Here is a 17,667-nt window from a genome sequence, read left to right on the forward strand (position 1 = left end):
TTTGGTTTGTTTCTACGATACTTCAATTTTTCTGAACTTGTAGTTACTTGTTGCATATTAATGAGTTGTAAATACTTTTAAAACTAGAATACATTAGTGTAAGTAGAATATATGGGGTGGTGTTCAACTGTGTTTTACTCAGAGTAGACTCATTTAAGTTAATGAACATGATTAAGTTAGTTTCATTAATTTTAATGGATTTATTCTGAGTAAAACTTAGCTGAATGCTATCCATGGCCATATCTAGTATGCCATGTTCAACATTAAGTGAAAATAAAGGCTAAGCATATTAAAAGAAGTTTATTTATTTATTGTATTATTTATTTTGCATGATTAACAGGATGCAATGAATGAATGAATGAATATTGATGTGATACAATGTCACAAGGTGGTCCATCTGGCTTAACATGTTCCATATAAAGTTTTTCCCAACTTTTTACGTTCTTATCCTGTGAGCACTTTCCACTGCACTGTCCCGTGTCATTCCTTTATTTATCACAAAGGTTAGGTGATTAAAGTTGATTTGCTGGGAAGACCATCAAATCAACTTTAATCACCTAACCTGAATTTTCTGGTATGTGATTAGATCCCACTCAAAAATAGCAACAGTTTGAAAGAGCCCTTCATTTCTCTCTTTATGAGGTTTAGTGTGTGTGATTAGCCTAAGATTAGCCATCTATATCGCAGAGAATCGTCTACAGTTTTTACATGAATACCAGCCTTATGTCCTATGTCTGGGGAAAATTAAGGCTTCAGAGATACTACAACCTGCTCATGTATCAGGAAACTGTGCATATGACTATATCCTTTCTATGAACCCATCTTACAACTACAGCCAGAAAATGAGCCTCCGTGTCCATGTGTTTACTCAGATGTGAGTTGTGCTAACTTAATCAAGATTTACTCTCAAGTAATTGTGTATAAACTGCAGCTTTACAGAGCAATCCTTACTAGGTAGATTTGCTAGTGTATCTCCTGTGTATGTTCAGCTGCATCCTAACTGCTTCTGACCAGAATGTATGTGGCCAGGGAGGCAAGGTGAACTTTCATCTTCTACCCTTCTATTTACTCCTGTAGTGAATTTAGTTAAACCTGGTGGTGTATTTTATATCAAGCTGTGTAGACGAGACCAGTGAACTCAGGGAGTTCAGAAGCAGTGCAACTTTGTTTGGCCCTCACTCCCCACCTTTGCTAAGGCCCTTTTTTTGCCTATGCCAATGTTATTTACACTGGCTTAATTTACACCAACTGGGCTTTCCCCCAGTCAGTGTAAGAAGATACTCTGGGGCCATCTCAAATGGTGTATCTGGGGGCTGGGATTGCACTGTAAGCAAAGTGAACACAGTGAATATTCAAAGGAATGGATTTGTGCTGAAAAGAAAAAGAAAAGACAGCAGAATGGTGTCATTGTTAATATGATTGCCTCCCCCCACTTGCCTGCCACTGTCCCTCTGTCCCTATCTTTAGAAGGCACGTCGCTGGGCTCAAATGGAAATGAAGCCCAGCAAGTGCAGACTTGGTGTGTCCGTCCGTCCCCCCCGCCGCCTTTGACTTTCGCATTTTAAAAAGCGGTGGGCTACGCGCTGCAGCACTTGCCTCGCCCTCCCTGCTCCCTCCATCCGCACCTGAGGAAAGGGTGGCGTAGCGAGCGGCGAGCTCCCCTTCGAGCGCCTTCCCCCGCCCGCCCCCCGGAACTTCAGGGGAACTTCCACAATAAAAAAGCCAAGCCTATCTGGAAAAGAGATTTTATTAACTAACATGTATCTTACAGTTCCCATCTGTGCTCTGATGCAGAAAGAACTACTATCTTCCAATGCCCCAATCCCAGGAGGAGGCCATTACCTCCTTCAGTGTAACCAATTCCCTCCTCAAATCAGTCTCTGGCTGGTCTGGTGCCAGTAAGCCAGTAACATTCCTGTGTTGTTCTCTCTTGGTGAGCTTCATTGCTGAACTCATCTCCTTCTCTCCCTTTCCCAATGGCGTTTGAAATGGCCCAGTGGAGCCGATGGGAAGCAACAGCACCACCACCATTGCTTCTGCTATCGACTTCAGTTTCTTGAGTGCTCTGCCCGTTGCTTTCAGTGCCTCCAGGGCTGACCATGAGGTCTCAAAGGCAGCGTACCGGACAAAAGGAACACCGTGGTTTCATAGCTGTCAACTTTTCCCTTTTCTTGCGAGGAATCCTATTCGGAAAAAGGGAATTTCCCTTAAAAAAAGGGAAACGTTGACAGCCATGCGTGGTTTAGATCCTGCACCACTGTTCAGACGCTAGGAGCAACAGACTGCCAGCCACAGGACACTTGGAACAACCACCATCTTACTCCGGAAGAGTAAACTCGGTTAGAATGGCAGTGCACGGCAGCGATGAGTTGGAGGCAATTCTAGGAGAAATTCCCTTTGAATTGAACGGAGCTGCAGACACGCGCACAGCATCAGACCAACACGCGTGGAGAGCGGGGCAGGCTGGGCTTGATTTGAGCCAAAGCTCGCGAGAGATAAACCCTGGAAGCTGAAGAACAGCAAAAGATCAGAAAACAGAGTAAGGCTAAAATCCTGTACTGTACACGCCTGGTTAGAAATAAGCCCCGCAGAACGCAATGGGGTCGACTTCGGATGAAGCGTGCAGCAGACCTCGCGCGCCGACCGTTGAAGGAGAGCACCCGCGCATGCGCACCCGCACGCACGCACGCCGAACTGGCGCTTCCGACGTGCGAGGGCGCTGCCGCCGCCGCCGCCATGCCTAGGCTGTGGCCGTGGGTGCTGCTTGGGCTCGTCGCCTTCGACGGCGCGCGCGGGAGGAAGAGGTTTCGGCCGCAGACTTACCCCGGAATTACCAACAAGACCTTTATCGGTCAGTACGTCGACATCCACAATAGGCTTCGCTCCGAAGTGCAGCCCCAGGCCGCCGACATGCTTCACATGGTGTGTGTGCCCGGAATGCGGCCGGGGGGCGGGCGGGGGAAGGCGCTCGAAGGGGAGCTCGCCGCTCGCTACGCCGCCCTTTCCTCAGGTGCGGAAGGAGGGAGCAGGGAGGGCGAGGCAAGCGCGGCAGCGCGTAGCCCACCGCTTTTTAAAATGCGAAAGTCAAAGGGGGGGGGGCGGGACACACCAAGTCTGCGCTTGCGGGGCTTCATTTCCATTTGAGCCCAGCGACGTGCCTTCTAAAGCGGCTACTGTGCCTAATTCGCAGGCTGTTGCGGATTTCGGGATTTCGCTGCGGGTATGTTTTCACTACAGTAGGAAGGTACTGGCGTGCTCAGGCCCCCGAACTTCGTGAGAGCGAGCTGTGAGGTAACTCGAGAGCCGCAGCCTTCTATTGTTCATGTGCATTTGCATTTTCCAGGGCTTAGTCCTGGCACGGAAAACATCCCAGCGCTGAAACCTATTAGACAAATGCGCTGGCCTAGGCAGGTCGACAAAATGGAAGATAGCAGGGTCCCCATAGACGTGCTCTGCGGGGAGCTGGCTTCTGGCACCAGGCCACTTGGCAGACCATCTCTGAGGTACAAAGATGGCTGCAAAGGTGACATGAAGGCCGGAAGCATCGACCTTGCCATGAGGGAATCCCTTGCAGAGGACCGCAGTGCCTGGAGACAGGCAGCCTAAGTCATGTATCCATAGTAAGGGGGAGAAATGACCGCTGGGAGGAGCGGAGAGAGAAGAAACTCTGTGGTGCATCTCCATCTGCAGCAGCACAACTGGACGCCTTCATCTGCCCCAGCTGCAACAAAACATGTCTCTCCTGCATCAGACACTGCAATCTTGCAAGAGTTTGACCTCACCCGCAAAAGCTCACTTCTCCATTGTCTCCTGAGACAGATGAATGCCAACCAGTTAAGCCCAGACTGATGTTTGACACACTTTTAATAGCGAAGCTGAGCCAAGAATGGCACCTTCTGTGGGATAGCTATATTGGCAAAGAGGAACAAATCACACCCAAGTTACACTGGGTGAAAGTCTGCCTCTGCTGCATTCAGGAAAAGCATGCCCCCATACCTATGTAAATCTGCACCTTTGTACAACATCTTATGGGTGTTTAGAATTATAGAATTGTAGAGTTGGAACGGACCCAAAGGGTCAACTACTCCAAACCCCTGCAATCTAGGAACCAGCTTATGTCCTGCAGGACCTTCAAATGAAACTACTGTACAAATATTCACCTTCCATTTATGATAAAAGAGAAAATAGGTATTATTTGCTGAGAATAGATTACACTTCAGTTGCTTTGGCAAATGTGTTATTTTGCTGATACATTTTAAAATAATCATAGTGCATTGCTGATAAATAATAGCAATTATTATAGCACCATCTAAAACAAACTTTTCATTTGGTGACACACTTCTTAGACATGCATTATTACGTCACACAGTAATTCAGTTCAATTAGCAAACCAGAGGTTAAACTACTAAACCCTTTCCAGCCCCAGGAGAAACACGGGGAACATTTGTGCAACATACCTACACACTGCAGCCAACGCACTAATGTGTTGTGACACACAGTTTGGAAAGGTCTGATCTAAAACATGAGGTGGCAGGTCTATAACCCAAGGGGCTTACAATCTGAAAACACACACAAAGGAAATTACAGAGGTAGGAGAGAGAAATACAGTAGAGGCAGCTGTAAGTGTAAAGTATATTAGTTCACTAATAATGTGTATTTAGACTTGCCTGTAACGGTAGGATATTGGAACTAGGGAGTTGTTTCAAAAGCTAAAAAGGCTATTCAAAATGTATATCCTGTCATTCCGCTAAATGGCTACAATATGGCTACAAATCTGTTCCATACAGTAAAATCACAGCAAACCCAAATTTATCAAATAGTAAAAATACAATCAAAAATACATTAAATTTAGAACGAAAAAGTAGCAGACAACCTCCTAATTATTTTGTCCTCTGCTTGTTTATTTTAAAGCATTTATGAATCACTTTAATATTTTAAGCTCTCCCAACTGTATACAGAAATATGACATAAAAACAATATCATAAAAACAGTAATTCAGTAGTAACAGGATGCAAGATTACACTTTGTATATGATGGCAGAAGGAAAGACATTCCAGAGAGTGTAAGGGCAATGATGGAAAATGTCTGCTCTTGGGTCACCACCTTGTTAAAGTCTGTTGGGTGCGTTGCTAAGAATAATAATTCTTAAAATTCCACTGTCGAACAGCTCTTACTGTCAGGAAGTTCTTCCTAATGTTTAGGTGGAATCTTCTTTCTTGTAGTTTGGATCCATTGCTCCGTGTCTGCTTCTCTGGAGCAGCAGAAAACAACCTTTCTCCCTCCTCTATGTGACATCCTTTTATATATTTGAACATGGCTATCATATTACCCCTTAACCTCCTCTTCTCCAGGCTAAACATGCCCAGCTCCCTTAGCCGTTCCTCATAAGGCATCGTTTCCAGGCCTTTGACCATTTTGGTTGCCCTCCTCTGGACACGTTCCAGTTTGTCAGTGTCCTTCTTGAACTGTGGTGCCCAGAACTGGACACAGTACTCCAGGTGAGGTCTGACCAGAGCAGAATACAGTGGCACTATTACTTCCCTTGATCTAGATGCTATACTCCTATTGATGCAGCCCAGAATTGCATTGGCTTTTTTAGCTGCCGCGTCACACTGTTGGCTCATGTCAAGTTTGTGGTCAACCAAGACTCCTAGATCCTTTTCACATGTACTGCTCTCAAGCCAGGTGTTCATTCCGGGGGTCCATTCTTAACCTGAAACTGTTCTTAACCTGAAGCACCACTTTAGCTAATGGGGCCTCCCGCTGCCGCTGCACGATTTCTGTTCTCATCCTGAAGCAAAGTTCTTAACCCGAGGTTCTATTTCTGGGTTAGTGGAGTCTGTAACCCGAGGTACCACTGTATAGGGTCTGTAACCTGAGGTACCACTGTATAGGGGCAAATGATCTTTAAGGGAACTTGGCCCAAAGCTGTTCAGGATTTAACTTTATATGTTAGTAACAAGATCTTGAAAATAGCCGAGTAGTTATCAGCTGCCACTACTGTTCTAGGGACTAGGCAGGTATCCTGGTTCTAGACAGTTTAGGGCTTTTGAAATTCTGTATCTTTTAGGCATTTCAAAACAGGTAATATCTGTTTATAAACATCTGTTACTTTGAAGCAAGCCACTTTCAGAACTCGTGTCAGTGGAATAATCTCTAGGTCTAGACCAGGCTTCCTCAAACCCGGCCCTCCAGATCTTTTTTTAGCCTACAACTCCCATGATCCCTAGCTAGCAGGAGCAGTGGTCAGGGATGATGGGAATTGTAGTCTCAAACCACCTGGAGGGCCGAGTTTGAGGAAGCCTGGTCTAGACTGCTTCCTTTACTACATGCTGCCTTTGGAGCAAGTACTCAAGGTGGTTTACAGTTTAGAACAGAGCATTAAATCTAATAGTTGTGATTCAAAAAGGGGGGGATGGAGAAGGAATAAGAAAATAAGCAGATTCAAATATTAATTCTTGCATAATGTTACATAATATTCTAATAACACTGTATAGTTAATACAAGAAGCAGTTGCCAGTTGTTTCAGGCCTTTCAACTGTCCTCCTTAGAGAAACCTGTCTGGTCTCATCACTCTTTACATTTTGCTGAGTAGATTGTGCTGAAGAACAGAGTTTTTCCAGGAAGGCTGGCTGAGACCTCCTACAGTTCTTTTTAGTAATTTTTCTGCTGCTTTGTTTTATTTTTCATTGTTTTATTTTTACTGATGATTGTTTTAAGCCTCTAGTGTTAGGCAATTTGGGATAAGTGGGATGTACATTTTTGAAAGTAAAAACCTTAATACTATACTTTCATCTTTAAAAGTTAAGCTCTTGAAAATTTAACTCTCATGTAGTTCAGCTCTAGTTAGCAAATCCCGTGGGGGCTTTGGCTGTTAGGGCTCTCTTCAAGCAATGATAATCATCTGATTATCAGAGCTTCAGAGTGCCTTGTAAAGAGCTTTGTAGGTCCTGCTGATCAGTGGTAAGTACAAATGGTTTTTGGGTTCAGGTGCAACTCTCCCTGCCTGAACCCAAATGCCGTAAATGAGCATGGCTTAGCTGGTTTTGGCTGATCAAATGGGGAGGCCTGGAGGACCTCAGTAACCCTGTCCTAAATTAATATGCATAAGTGCTTGAGTTGCTATGATACTGTTGACTAGATAATGCCAAGTTTCAGGATGAAACCAACTTAGACTGCAATCTATACCTACTTGTCTTGGCATATGCCCCATTGAACTCAACAGGACTTACTTCTGAGGATATTATGTACAGTATAAGATTGTTCTGCTTTAAGTTCTTGATCCAAATAAATATTTGCATAATGTTTGCAGTTCTGTTGAAATGTGGATGTGGAAACCTAGCCAGATGGGTGGGGCATAATAATAATAATAAATTTATAGTCACTCGTGGAAGTTAGCTAATGAAAATGTGATTAAAAATGCATTATATATTTCTTATATCCTGCAGACATGGGATCTAGCTTTAGCTAGAACTGCTAGAGCATGGGGACAGAAGTGTATTTTTCAACATAACTATTTTATGAAGGAAAAAGGAGCTGGCCATCCTGATCCTAAACTTCATCCAGTGGGAGAAAATATATGGTTTGGACCTGCCCGCAGAGTGCCATTTAATTCTTCTAATGCCATCTATTCATGGTACTCGGATAAAGATTTCTATGATTACCAGGACAATTCGTGTTCACAAGTATGCAGACATTATAAACAGGTAACTTCTGTTCTCAGTTAAGATAATCTTAAAACATCAAGAAACATTGATCACTTAAGACAGCAAGTACATGAAGTGACTGTTATAATGGTGCTATATCATACTTTTTTTAAAAAAAAGATATTTATTGGCATTTTCACAAATTTTATAAAACATAAAAATCACAAAAAACACAACAAAGAAAAACAAAAATACATAGAAAAAAGCAAAAAAACACATGTATAACTTCATTCCCTTATGTTCATGAAACTTTCTTTCCCGACCTCCTCATACCTCTCCTTACTGTATTCCATTCTCTAATTAAGTCTCTTCAACAAATCCTTCCCTTAATTTCTGTTAGATTTTTAAGCTTACTTTTCATATTCACATGAACATTACAGCTAGCAACCCCTTAATTTCAAAATCAACATCGTCTTAACATTCAACAATTTTACAATATTTCTTAAGGTAGTCTTTAAATTTCTTCCAATCTTCTTCCGCCGTCTCTTTCCCCTGGTCTCGGATTCTGCCGGTCATCTCTGCCAGTTATATCATACTTTTTAAAGTAATCTGAAGGCTATCACATTTAGTTATAAATATCCATTTAGTTATAAATGACATTGGATATTGAATTTATAACTAATGTCATGATGTCAGGATCCCAATACCTCAGGGATCACCTCTCCCCATATGAATCAACCAGGACCCTGTGATCATCATCTGAAGCTCTTCTTCATGTGCCTCCTCCGCAAGAGGTCTGGAGGGTGGCATCATATGATCAGGCCTTTTCTGCATTGGCTCCCCATTTATGGAAAGTTCTTTCCAGGGAAGCTCGGCTGGCACCTTCTTTGCATATCTTTAGGCACCAGGCAAAAATGTTTCTCTATAACCAGGCCTTCAGCTGATTAATATTCTATGGCCTTTCAAATGTGTTTGTGGGAGTTGGGGTTTGTTCTGGTTTTGGTTTTATGGTGTATTTTGTGTTCTCATTTTGTATTTTTATCTTGTGAACCACCCTATTATCTTCGGATGAAGGGCAGTACACAAATTTAAATCATCAACATCATCATCCAAAGAAGCACTACCTGATGAGAAGAGGTAGAATGGGACTTTCCCATCCCCTTTGCACCTAAGCCACCTGAAAAACCTCTACCGAAGTGGGTCAAGAAATCCTACTGAATGGAGTGGACTGTGGCACAGGGGAAGAGGAGATTACTAAAAATCAGGCACCTTCCAAGAGAGAAATTCTCATTCACAGAATATTTCTCTGCCTGGTTTTCAGCACCTTGTCTACTAGAGCCCCTTTCAGTTCCCCATGTCATAGCCCACCCTACTCAGTAGGGTCCCCCAACCCCTCCAAAGAGGCTTTGAGGAAATTGCGGCCTGCTGATGATTGTTGCTGGGAGAAAGACTGGTGGAAATCACCTTGTCCTGGCTCTAGTCTGCTTCCAAGTCATAGAATGGTAGAAATTAATGTAGAGATCATTTCTAAAATTTCTGAATATATTTTTGTCAACTTCAGTTTTAATGAGATTATATAATTTTAATGAAATTATATAATTTTAATGAGATTATATAAATTGCAAGAATTATAGCTTTCATCAAAGTATATAAATTGCAAGATGTATAGTTCAGGATGCTGGAAGCTCCTTGAAATATCTGTAAAAACTTGGGATCTTCTCCTTTCCAAGCCCCATGGGCACCCAAGTTATTTATTTATTTATGAATGAATGAATGAAGCTTTTGTACCACTTTTCTTTTGGAATACACAAAGCAGCATACAATATTAAAACAAATAATAAAACAACATCAAGTGGCAGCAAAGGACCCTTGCTTACAGGAGATATAGGATAGCTACACGTGGAGTCACTGTGCTGTGCCAGTACCTGCCTTTGATGCAGCAATGTGGTGGCTCGGATCTGTACCTGATTTGTGTATTGGAAGGATTAGTTTGCTTTAATCACTCAGGCTTTGCACCTGCAAGGCATGAATGATGATTGAAGGTTAGCCCTGTATATCATAAAATGCTCTCTCACCCCTTATATACCCAACCAATCACTGCACTCTGCAGGAGAGGGCTTTATGTATATGCCGTCTCATGAGGAGATCCACTCCATATGATGTAGGAATTGGGCCTTTAGTGTGGTGTCACCTATCCATTGGAACTTCCTTCTGCTGCATATGAGACGTGCCATTTCTATTATCTTTTCTGAATCCATGCTGCACAAATATTCAAGGTTTGGTTTGGCCAGCACTCTGTACAAGTTGGATCCACTCTAAAGGTGAATGGTAATGTACATTCTTGCAAACAGAACAGAAGAAGCAAAGCTTGGTTTAAGCTTGCTGCTTTCAAGCAATACACATAGGATGGAGAGGAATGCATAATTATGCACCTGCACCGTTTGCCACTTCTGAGAAGCATATACTTTCATTCGGTCATTAATCAGCCTCCTTCTGAATAAAATGGTCCATCATGTTTTAAATCATCTTATTAACATTTAGTACAAGTCAGTTACCTCTGGTCACCTGAGCACCTTGTTTTGATTGGCTCAAGGCACTCCTGAGACCTCCCAGTCAGGCAGAAACCTGTTCTCTCTGCTGTAACTCAGTACCTGTGCCTATTGGCATGCCATATCTATTCTGTCTTGCTTCATCTTCAGTCTTAATCCTTTGTCTCTCAGGAACCCTCTCTCTTAAGGAAACCTAGCCTTTAAAATACCATTTCATTCAGTCTTCCCTATGGAGGCTGCTCCACAATCCTTGGCACCCAAACTTCTCCCTGAAAACAGAAATGTCTAGTTGTAACTATTTTCTGCCTTGTATCCTTTTCACTGTACCCTTTCATCTTATCTGTGTTTTGTTGTTTTATTTGTCGTGGTTACTGCCTCTTGAGGTGGGGTGAATAATCTTTTTCAGCCTAAGGCCCACATTCTGGATGCTACATACTACACACCGGTGCTGGGTGGGACCAGAGGCAAAAATGGGCAGAGCAAAGGCTATGAATTTTACCTTCATACCATAAACCACATTCCAGCCACACAAACGCCTGAGTTTTGTGCACTCCCATATCTCCGCCCTCAGTCGTGGCAAGCAAGAGACATTATCAAAGTTCACAAACACATTTCAGCCTGGCAAAAGCACTAGAGGAGGGAGTGGAGCAGGGTTTAGTGGTGTGGCCTAGGGAGAGGGGATGTGGCATATGGAGGGCCCTCCTGTAAATCTTGATATCCTTCTGTCTTTGTATGGTCCAGACCCAGCTTTTTGTTTTGTTTTTAGTTTTGCCCAAAGCTGTTGAGCTTTTTTTGTAAGATCTAGAAGAGGAAGTAGTTTCTGAGCTATTTTTAAGGAAATTCGCCAAAATCTACACTTCCAACATGTGTTGCCATATGTCCGGATTTTCCCAAACATTAAAGCGATTTCCACCCAGACACTGTTTCCGATGGCTGAATCCCGGCAATGTCCGGTAAATTCTGAACGTATGACAACCCTTGTCTGTATAATAGAAGTATAATCTGTTGGTCAAGGGAATGTGGATTTAGATGCCCCGTGTATAATCTTGTGATAACTAACAATATTTTTCATGGGTGTAGCCAGGATTTTTGGTTTTTTTTGGGGGGGGGCAGAACTGACATGATTGGTCAGTTAGTTAAGTATTTCTATTGTTTTACTTGAAGGGGGGAGCAGCTGTCCACCCCCACTCACCTTGGCTAGGCTCATTCTTTAAGCCTCATCTTTTTATCCTGCAATTTTTGTTCAAGCCACAACACAGTATTACTTATTGACTGCAATTTTGGCAGTGTAAATAAATAAATATTACTCTGTATTAACCCAAATTGGGAATTGGCTGTCTTTGCTAATTCCACCAAATAATTGAGTGGAAATACCATGTAGCAGCCTCTGTGGCAGGTAACAATCCCTAGATTGAAGATCATCAATAATACATACACCTGTGTAGGCAGATCCCGTATGTAACTTTTAGGGGACACAGATAGGCTGATAAGGTTCAGCTGGTGAAGGCTGATCCACTGCAGGATGTTGCTGTAGCCTAAGAGAAGTTCCTTTCCACCAGCGAAGGCACTTCTGCCACATCCTGACCCCAAAGACGAAAACCATTCACAGTTCTTTGTTCTGAAAACTGGAGGATTTGTACTAAATCTCTAAAGCCTAAATGCCTGGACTTGGTAACTATTAACACAAATTGTACCTTTCTTTGTAAAATAAAATCTGCTCTCCCCCCCCCACCCCAGGTTGTTCGGGCTTCTACTTATAAGGTTGGCTGTGCTGTTGTTTTCTGTCGTAGACTTGATCGACATAGAAATACTGAATATTTCGTTTGCAATTATGGTCCGACGTAAGTTAACAAATGTTTAAGAGAATAAGAGATAAACCCAGCCAGTGACCTAAGAAGTGTAGGATTTTAGGTGATTTTTTCATTGACCGTGCACAAAGTGGCTGTGTAACTTTTCTAAGGCTTTGGTATTTTATTTAGCTTAAGTACTGTAAATATTTAAGGAGGGAGTCCTATGAATAGATAGCTGAGTATAAGTTTTATTGGACCCAATAGGGCTCACTTCTTCATAGACATGTATAGGATTTGGCTGTAAGTGTCCAATTTTTTTTCATAAAGGAGTGCTGGTAGATATTAAGCAAATAAGTGTTTCTGAAGTACATAGAATTAAATGTACATGTTATTTGTCTTGCACTTAATTCAAATTTAATTTTAAATCGGTGATGGCTTCTTAAAAGACTCGCACTGCAAAAAAGAAGTAGAAGAAGAGGCTCAGAAGTTCACATTGCAGACCCCTCACATAAGCAATTACTCATAGGGGTTGAAGTTCATGTAGTCATTACTGAACTGATCAAGGTTGCAGTGCAGTGGTTGGCCTCTTTGCTGTAACTTTAAAGGTCACATTTGGCAGTCCTAAATATTCTCTTCACAGATTTATTAATTGTGTATATATCACAGTCTATATCTAATCCACAGCATAGGACTGTTCAACTATTCTAACTCAGGAAAATCCATTTATAACCTAATATTTTTTAGTTGATGCCTCAACGCATAGGCAGTTTATTTGTTACAACTAAATAATTAACCGTATTTTTCGCTCTATAAGACGCACCAGACCACAATACGCACCTAGTTTTTGGAGGAGGAAAACGAGAAAAAAAATATTCTGAATCTCAGAAGCCAGAACAGCAAGAGGGATTGCTACGCAGTGAAAGCAGCAATCCCTCTTGCTGTTCTGGCTTCTGGGATAGCTGTGCAGCCTGCATTTGCTCCATAAGACGCACACACATTTCCCCTTACTTTTTAGGAGGGAAAAAGTCTTATAGAGCAAAAAATACGGTATATTCAGAATAGCTTGCCCTTTAGTCTTCAGTTTAGCTTGTGAATTGAGTACCTTATTACATTCTGGAAATTATGCTCCTTAGTGACACCTACCCTTCAAGACCTTACAAAACAGGACAGCCCTGTAGTGCATGCCCAGAAGGAGACACTTGTCAAGACCATCTCTGTAGTAAGTACAGATCTGAGTAAAATGAACATTCATGAAAGGCTTTCTCACGCACATATGTATATATTTCTATTAACTTTAAAGCAATACGAGCTTCTCTTGTGTGTATATATGTATGTATATGCATGTGTCTATGTGTGTGTATGCACACACACATATATTTCTGTTAAGTTCAAGTCATGGAACTTAGAGCAAGGCAGGTTTGGTTGTCAAAGCAAACAATCTGCAAGACCTGGAAGGAAACCCGATCTTTTAAATACATTGTAGTAAATGGCTGCAGTTTCACAACACTGTGAAAAAGTAAAGTGCTGCACTATTCCAATGGGAAGAAAGCCTGCCTCCCAATCTAATACTGTATGTCTTAGATTCTGCTAGGAAGAACTCAAAGGGGGGGGGATTCCCACTCCCTTTCCCCAAAAAATCCATGTATTTTTACACCTCATATCATAATGATAGAATTGTGCTACACAATTGTACAAAATCCAGCTTCAAGGTTCCAGCAATTTTACATCCTTGTCTACAGTAGTGTGACAATGGTGTCAGACAATGCAGTCACAGGCATTGCACTACCACAGATTTGCTTACACAACTCATAATCTATGGAGATGCTTTCAGGCTGTATCCTGACTTCTTTGTTAACTCGTGCCTAATTAAAGTTCAAGAGTTTGGAGATGAGTTGATTTTTACCAAATACCATATTTTTCGCCCTATAGGGCGCACCGGCCCATAGGGCGCACTTTTTTTGGGGGGGGGGGGGAGAAAGAACCCCCCCCCCGAGCCCCAAAGAGCAAAGAAGCCATGACAGCAAGCGGGACCTCGCCATCGCTTGCGGGGCTGGGGGCGGGGGAAGCCCAAGCTTCCCCCGACCACAGCCCCCAGAACGGGTCCGGGAGTGAAGGCAAGGTTGCACGCAACCTCGCCATTGCTCCCGGAGCTTGCCAGGCTGGGGGGATAGCTTCCTGAAGCCTGGAGAGCGAGAGGGGTTGGTGCGCACCGACCCCTCTCGCTCTCCAGGCTTCAGCGAAAGCCTGCATTCGCCCCATAGGACGCACACACATTTCCCCTTCATTTTTGGAGGGGGAAAAGTGCGTCCTATAGGGCGAAAAATACGGTAAATGATTGTGTCATACACTGATGATTGCACATTCTGGATGCTGAAATTCTGTAGAAATGCTATGAGTTACCTGCCGCGCTCTGACTGAAAACAAGTAAAACCCATTGATAATATATTAATATTGTGAAACAGGTTTCTCCACTAGTTATAATGCTACTTTTCTCCTTGTGCAGGAAATTCAAGTCGTGACAAAATATACATCAAGCGTATGTATTACAATTAAATTATATAGCTCAAGTTTACATTTAAAATGACATTCTTGCCTAGTAAAAATATGTTTGTTTGTTTTAAATAGGCTATTCACGATGGTATCCTCCATGGGAACACAACCTTATATGTGATGACTCCTGTATTGTACTTGCAGTTTTAAGGCCATCACTAACACTTCTAGCATTTGTTACTGTTTACTGTTTACAGAAATGTTATCCAGATTTAATGCTGCAAACAGAAACTGTATGACATGCATATAACACAAAACATTATCCTTAATATCTAAGACTCAAATGTACATGGATGTTTATGTTTTTAAAAATAGATTTGGTTAATTACATTGTTTTATATATTTTCAATTTAATAAAATTATTAAAAAGTTTATTGTTTCATTTTAATGACTTGGGGATATTTTTAAAAGCAGAAAAATGAATACTAATATTGTGTGTGTGTGTCAGTGTGCAATATTATGGGTTTTACTGATCCGTAGAAACCTGTCTCTGGAATTGCCATTCTTTTATTGCTCACTTTTTCTGGAGCAGTCCAGTTCTTTTCATGTTATCCTCCGAAGTTTTTTGCAGGCTTTTTTCTTCATGTAATTGTAACAGCAGTATGTCTGTTTTGGCACACAAAACACTACAAGGGTTTTTCTGAAGACTTGTGCCTTTAAATTAAGCACTTCTTTACAAATTCAGCCCACTTTATTGCTACGTTTTGTTTCTAGCTGGGATATTAAGTATAGGCTACCTGTTGATTACCCTGTGGATCAACTCACATTGTTTTCAACATAAATGAAAAGAGGAACTTGGTAACTAATCCTCACTTCATCAACCTTGGCTGGAGTACATTTTGGTTCCCAAACACCGCAAACCTAGAAGTGATTGTTCCGGTTTACAAACTTTTTTTGGAACCCAAACGTCCAATGGGGCTTCCATGGCTTCTGATTGGCTGCAGGAGCTTCCTGCAGCCAATCAGAAGCCACCATTTGGTTTGCGAACGTTTTGGAAGTTGAACGGACTTCCGGAACGGATTCCGTTTAACTTCCAAGGTATGACTGTAGAGGATTCCTACACATGCACAGAAGTGTACCAGAAACTCCTACTGGGCAATTCAAAGTGGATATTCAAAGGGTAATTAACAGGCTATTCATCTGCAGGGATGAACAGGAAACAATAAAACTAGCTACATTTTTAAACCATATACTTTAAATTGAAGTTACCACAGATCTTTGCTTAATAGGATTCTACTTGTAAGTAAATACCATAAGAAAAACTTGTCTATGGAAGAGTGCATTGCGTTAATTAGTGTACTGTTTTAATTCCATTTCCAGTTAATTGTGATAAAGCAATACCTTAGACTCAAAGTGTGGAAGCAACCCAGGGCTTGAACAGTAAAATCTGCAGGGTTAATCAAGTGAGCCCCTGCACGTGCAGAAAACTCTTCAGGGGCAGAAAGAAACAAAAATGTACACCTTCAACCCCTGCAACTGACAGGTAGTAGGAAGACTGCAGAGTAGCCAGGCCTGGTATACATGTGTTTCCCTAGCCTGCTGAGCAGTGTCTCCAGCTTACTGTACTTCGTATGCTGGTTCAAGGCGCTGAACTCAGGAGCCTTCAGCTGAGGAACACACATCAGATACGGGAACAGCTCCTCCTAGTCCTTACACAATGGCCAGTGCAAGCCCACACTGAATAAATATAGTTACCATGGGACAAAAATGTCTATAATTGGGGTAGAGTCTAAACCGGGTTGCATGCACTCCTAGTACTGCCAAGATGACTGGCGAGCTTTTTCACAACTCAGCCATTGTGTTCATCTTATTTGACTATTACAATGCTGAGCTGGGGAATATCAGTGGATTTGTGACCTCACAAATGTGAGGCCTTGGTCACAGCCTTCGATAAGCCAGCAGTAACTTCTTTGGGGTGGGGGGAGGGAGATATAGTCTCACTCCATTGGCGTCTTAAGTCTGAGTCCTCTTTAGAACTAGGCCAAATGTTCTTCTAAATAAGTCACGTTTCTCTTTCTGTCTGGCAGGAGTGCTGGCCAAACAGCTTCCCCATCCTGTAGAAGGGCCTGAATATGGGAAAGTGCTTCTTCAAAGGAAGAATCTAATGTAGGATTTAAACAATATTTTACTTGTGTATTCTTCTATGGGCAGAATCCACTTCATATTTTGTTTGGAGGAAGTCCTATTCAAATGAGTGAGATCTATATAGCCAGAGTGCTTTAGGGCCAGTTCACACAAGAATGGTTCTAAATTCAGCCCACAATCTTAAAAACCAAATAACCAATTCAGTGTTTCTCCTTTAAGTTCTACAATTCCCAAAACATTGCATGTGGGCATTTGGAGCTCCAACAGGGTTTAAGAAAGTTAAAGGTGGCTTGACAAACCACCACTGTCTTGCTCAGTTGGTAGAGCATGATACTACTACGACTACTACTGCTACTACTGCTACTATTCCTGTTAATCTCAGGGTTGTGGGTTCAAATCCCATGTTGAGCAAAAGATTCCTGCATTGCAGGCGGTTGGACTAGATTACAAATTCTATGATTCTATGAAACATACCTCCATCTTCTCTGGATAAGCCCTTAATTAATTGCACCCTGTCTCAGAATTGGTCCTAGCTTGCTATACACCAGAAACATTTTTTATTCATCAGATTAAAATGCTGTATCTGGGCTTCCCTGTTTTGGTTTTGTTTCAACACGCATGTTAAAGAAACCACTTCCTGTACACTTGTTTCAGAATACTGATGCAACTCTTTCCTGCTGTTTTTAAAAAATATGTTTGAAGTACAAGTGATCAGTTTTCCAAAATATACACCTTGTATTTAATTAGTTTCACTAATCTGGAATTGAATCTTTTGCCCATGAATGTATTGTTGTGGTTGTATTACTGCCAGACACATATTTGGGACTGGTGTGCAAATGCCTAGACAGTATGTGATCACTATCTTTCTTGTATTTCTGTCTGTCTATATTAATGTGGTCTGGGGATCCTATGCTAAGATACTCGTTGATACCTCTGCTTTCTACACTTCATAATACTTGAACACTAATAATTGTAAACAAATTTCCCAACAATATTAACAATGATGCCAGTGGAGGCTCTTCCACACTAGAGCTGGTGTAGCACAGC

At 42.0% G+C, this 17,667-nt stretch overlaps 1 protein-coding gene across 1 annotated transcript; it reads left to right on the top strand.

Moving 5' to 3' along the window:
* Window positions 1-2,598: 2,598 nt before the first annotated feature.
* On the top strand, window positions 2,599-14,907 carry LOC114605647 (GLIPR1-like protein 1). Its single transcript, XM_028747105.2, has 6 exons — window positions 2,599-2,922; window positions 7,449-7,706; window positions 11,933-12,036; window positions 13,119-13,204; window positions 14,489-14,521; window positions 14,611-14,907. The coding sequence occupies exons 1-6, from the start codon at window positions 2,614-2,616 to the stop codon at window positions 14,772-14,774; spliced, it is 954 nt and encodes a 317-aa protein (XP_028602938.2). The 5' UTR covers window positions 2,599-2,613; the 3' UTR covers window positions 14,775-14,907.
* The last annotated feature ends 2,760 nt before the right edge of the window (window positions 14,908-17,667 follow it).

Source organism: Podarcis muralis, chromosome 10 (genome assembly GCF_964188315.1).
Source record: "Podarcis muralis chromosome 10, rPodMur119.hap1.1, whole genome shotgun sequence".
Classification (NCBI taxonomy): Eukaryota; Metazoa; Chordata; class Lepidosauria; order Squamata; family Lacertidae; genus Podarcis; species Podarcis muralis.

Coding starts and splice junctions, on each gene's coding strand:
- LOC114605647 (XM_028747105.2), top strand. CDS start 2,614: ATGAAGCGTGCAGCAGACCTCGCGCGCCGACCGTTGAAGGAGAGCACC. Junction 2,923..7,448: donor CCGCCGACATGCTTCACATG/GTGTGTGTGCCC, acceptor TATATCCTGCAG/ACATGGGATCTAGCTTTAGC. Junction 7,707..11,932: donor TATGCAGACATTATAAACAG/GTAACTTCTGTT, acceptor CCCCCACCCCAG/GTTGTTCGGGCTTCTACTTA.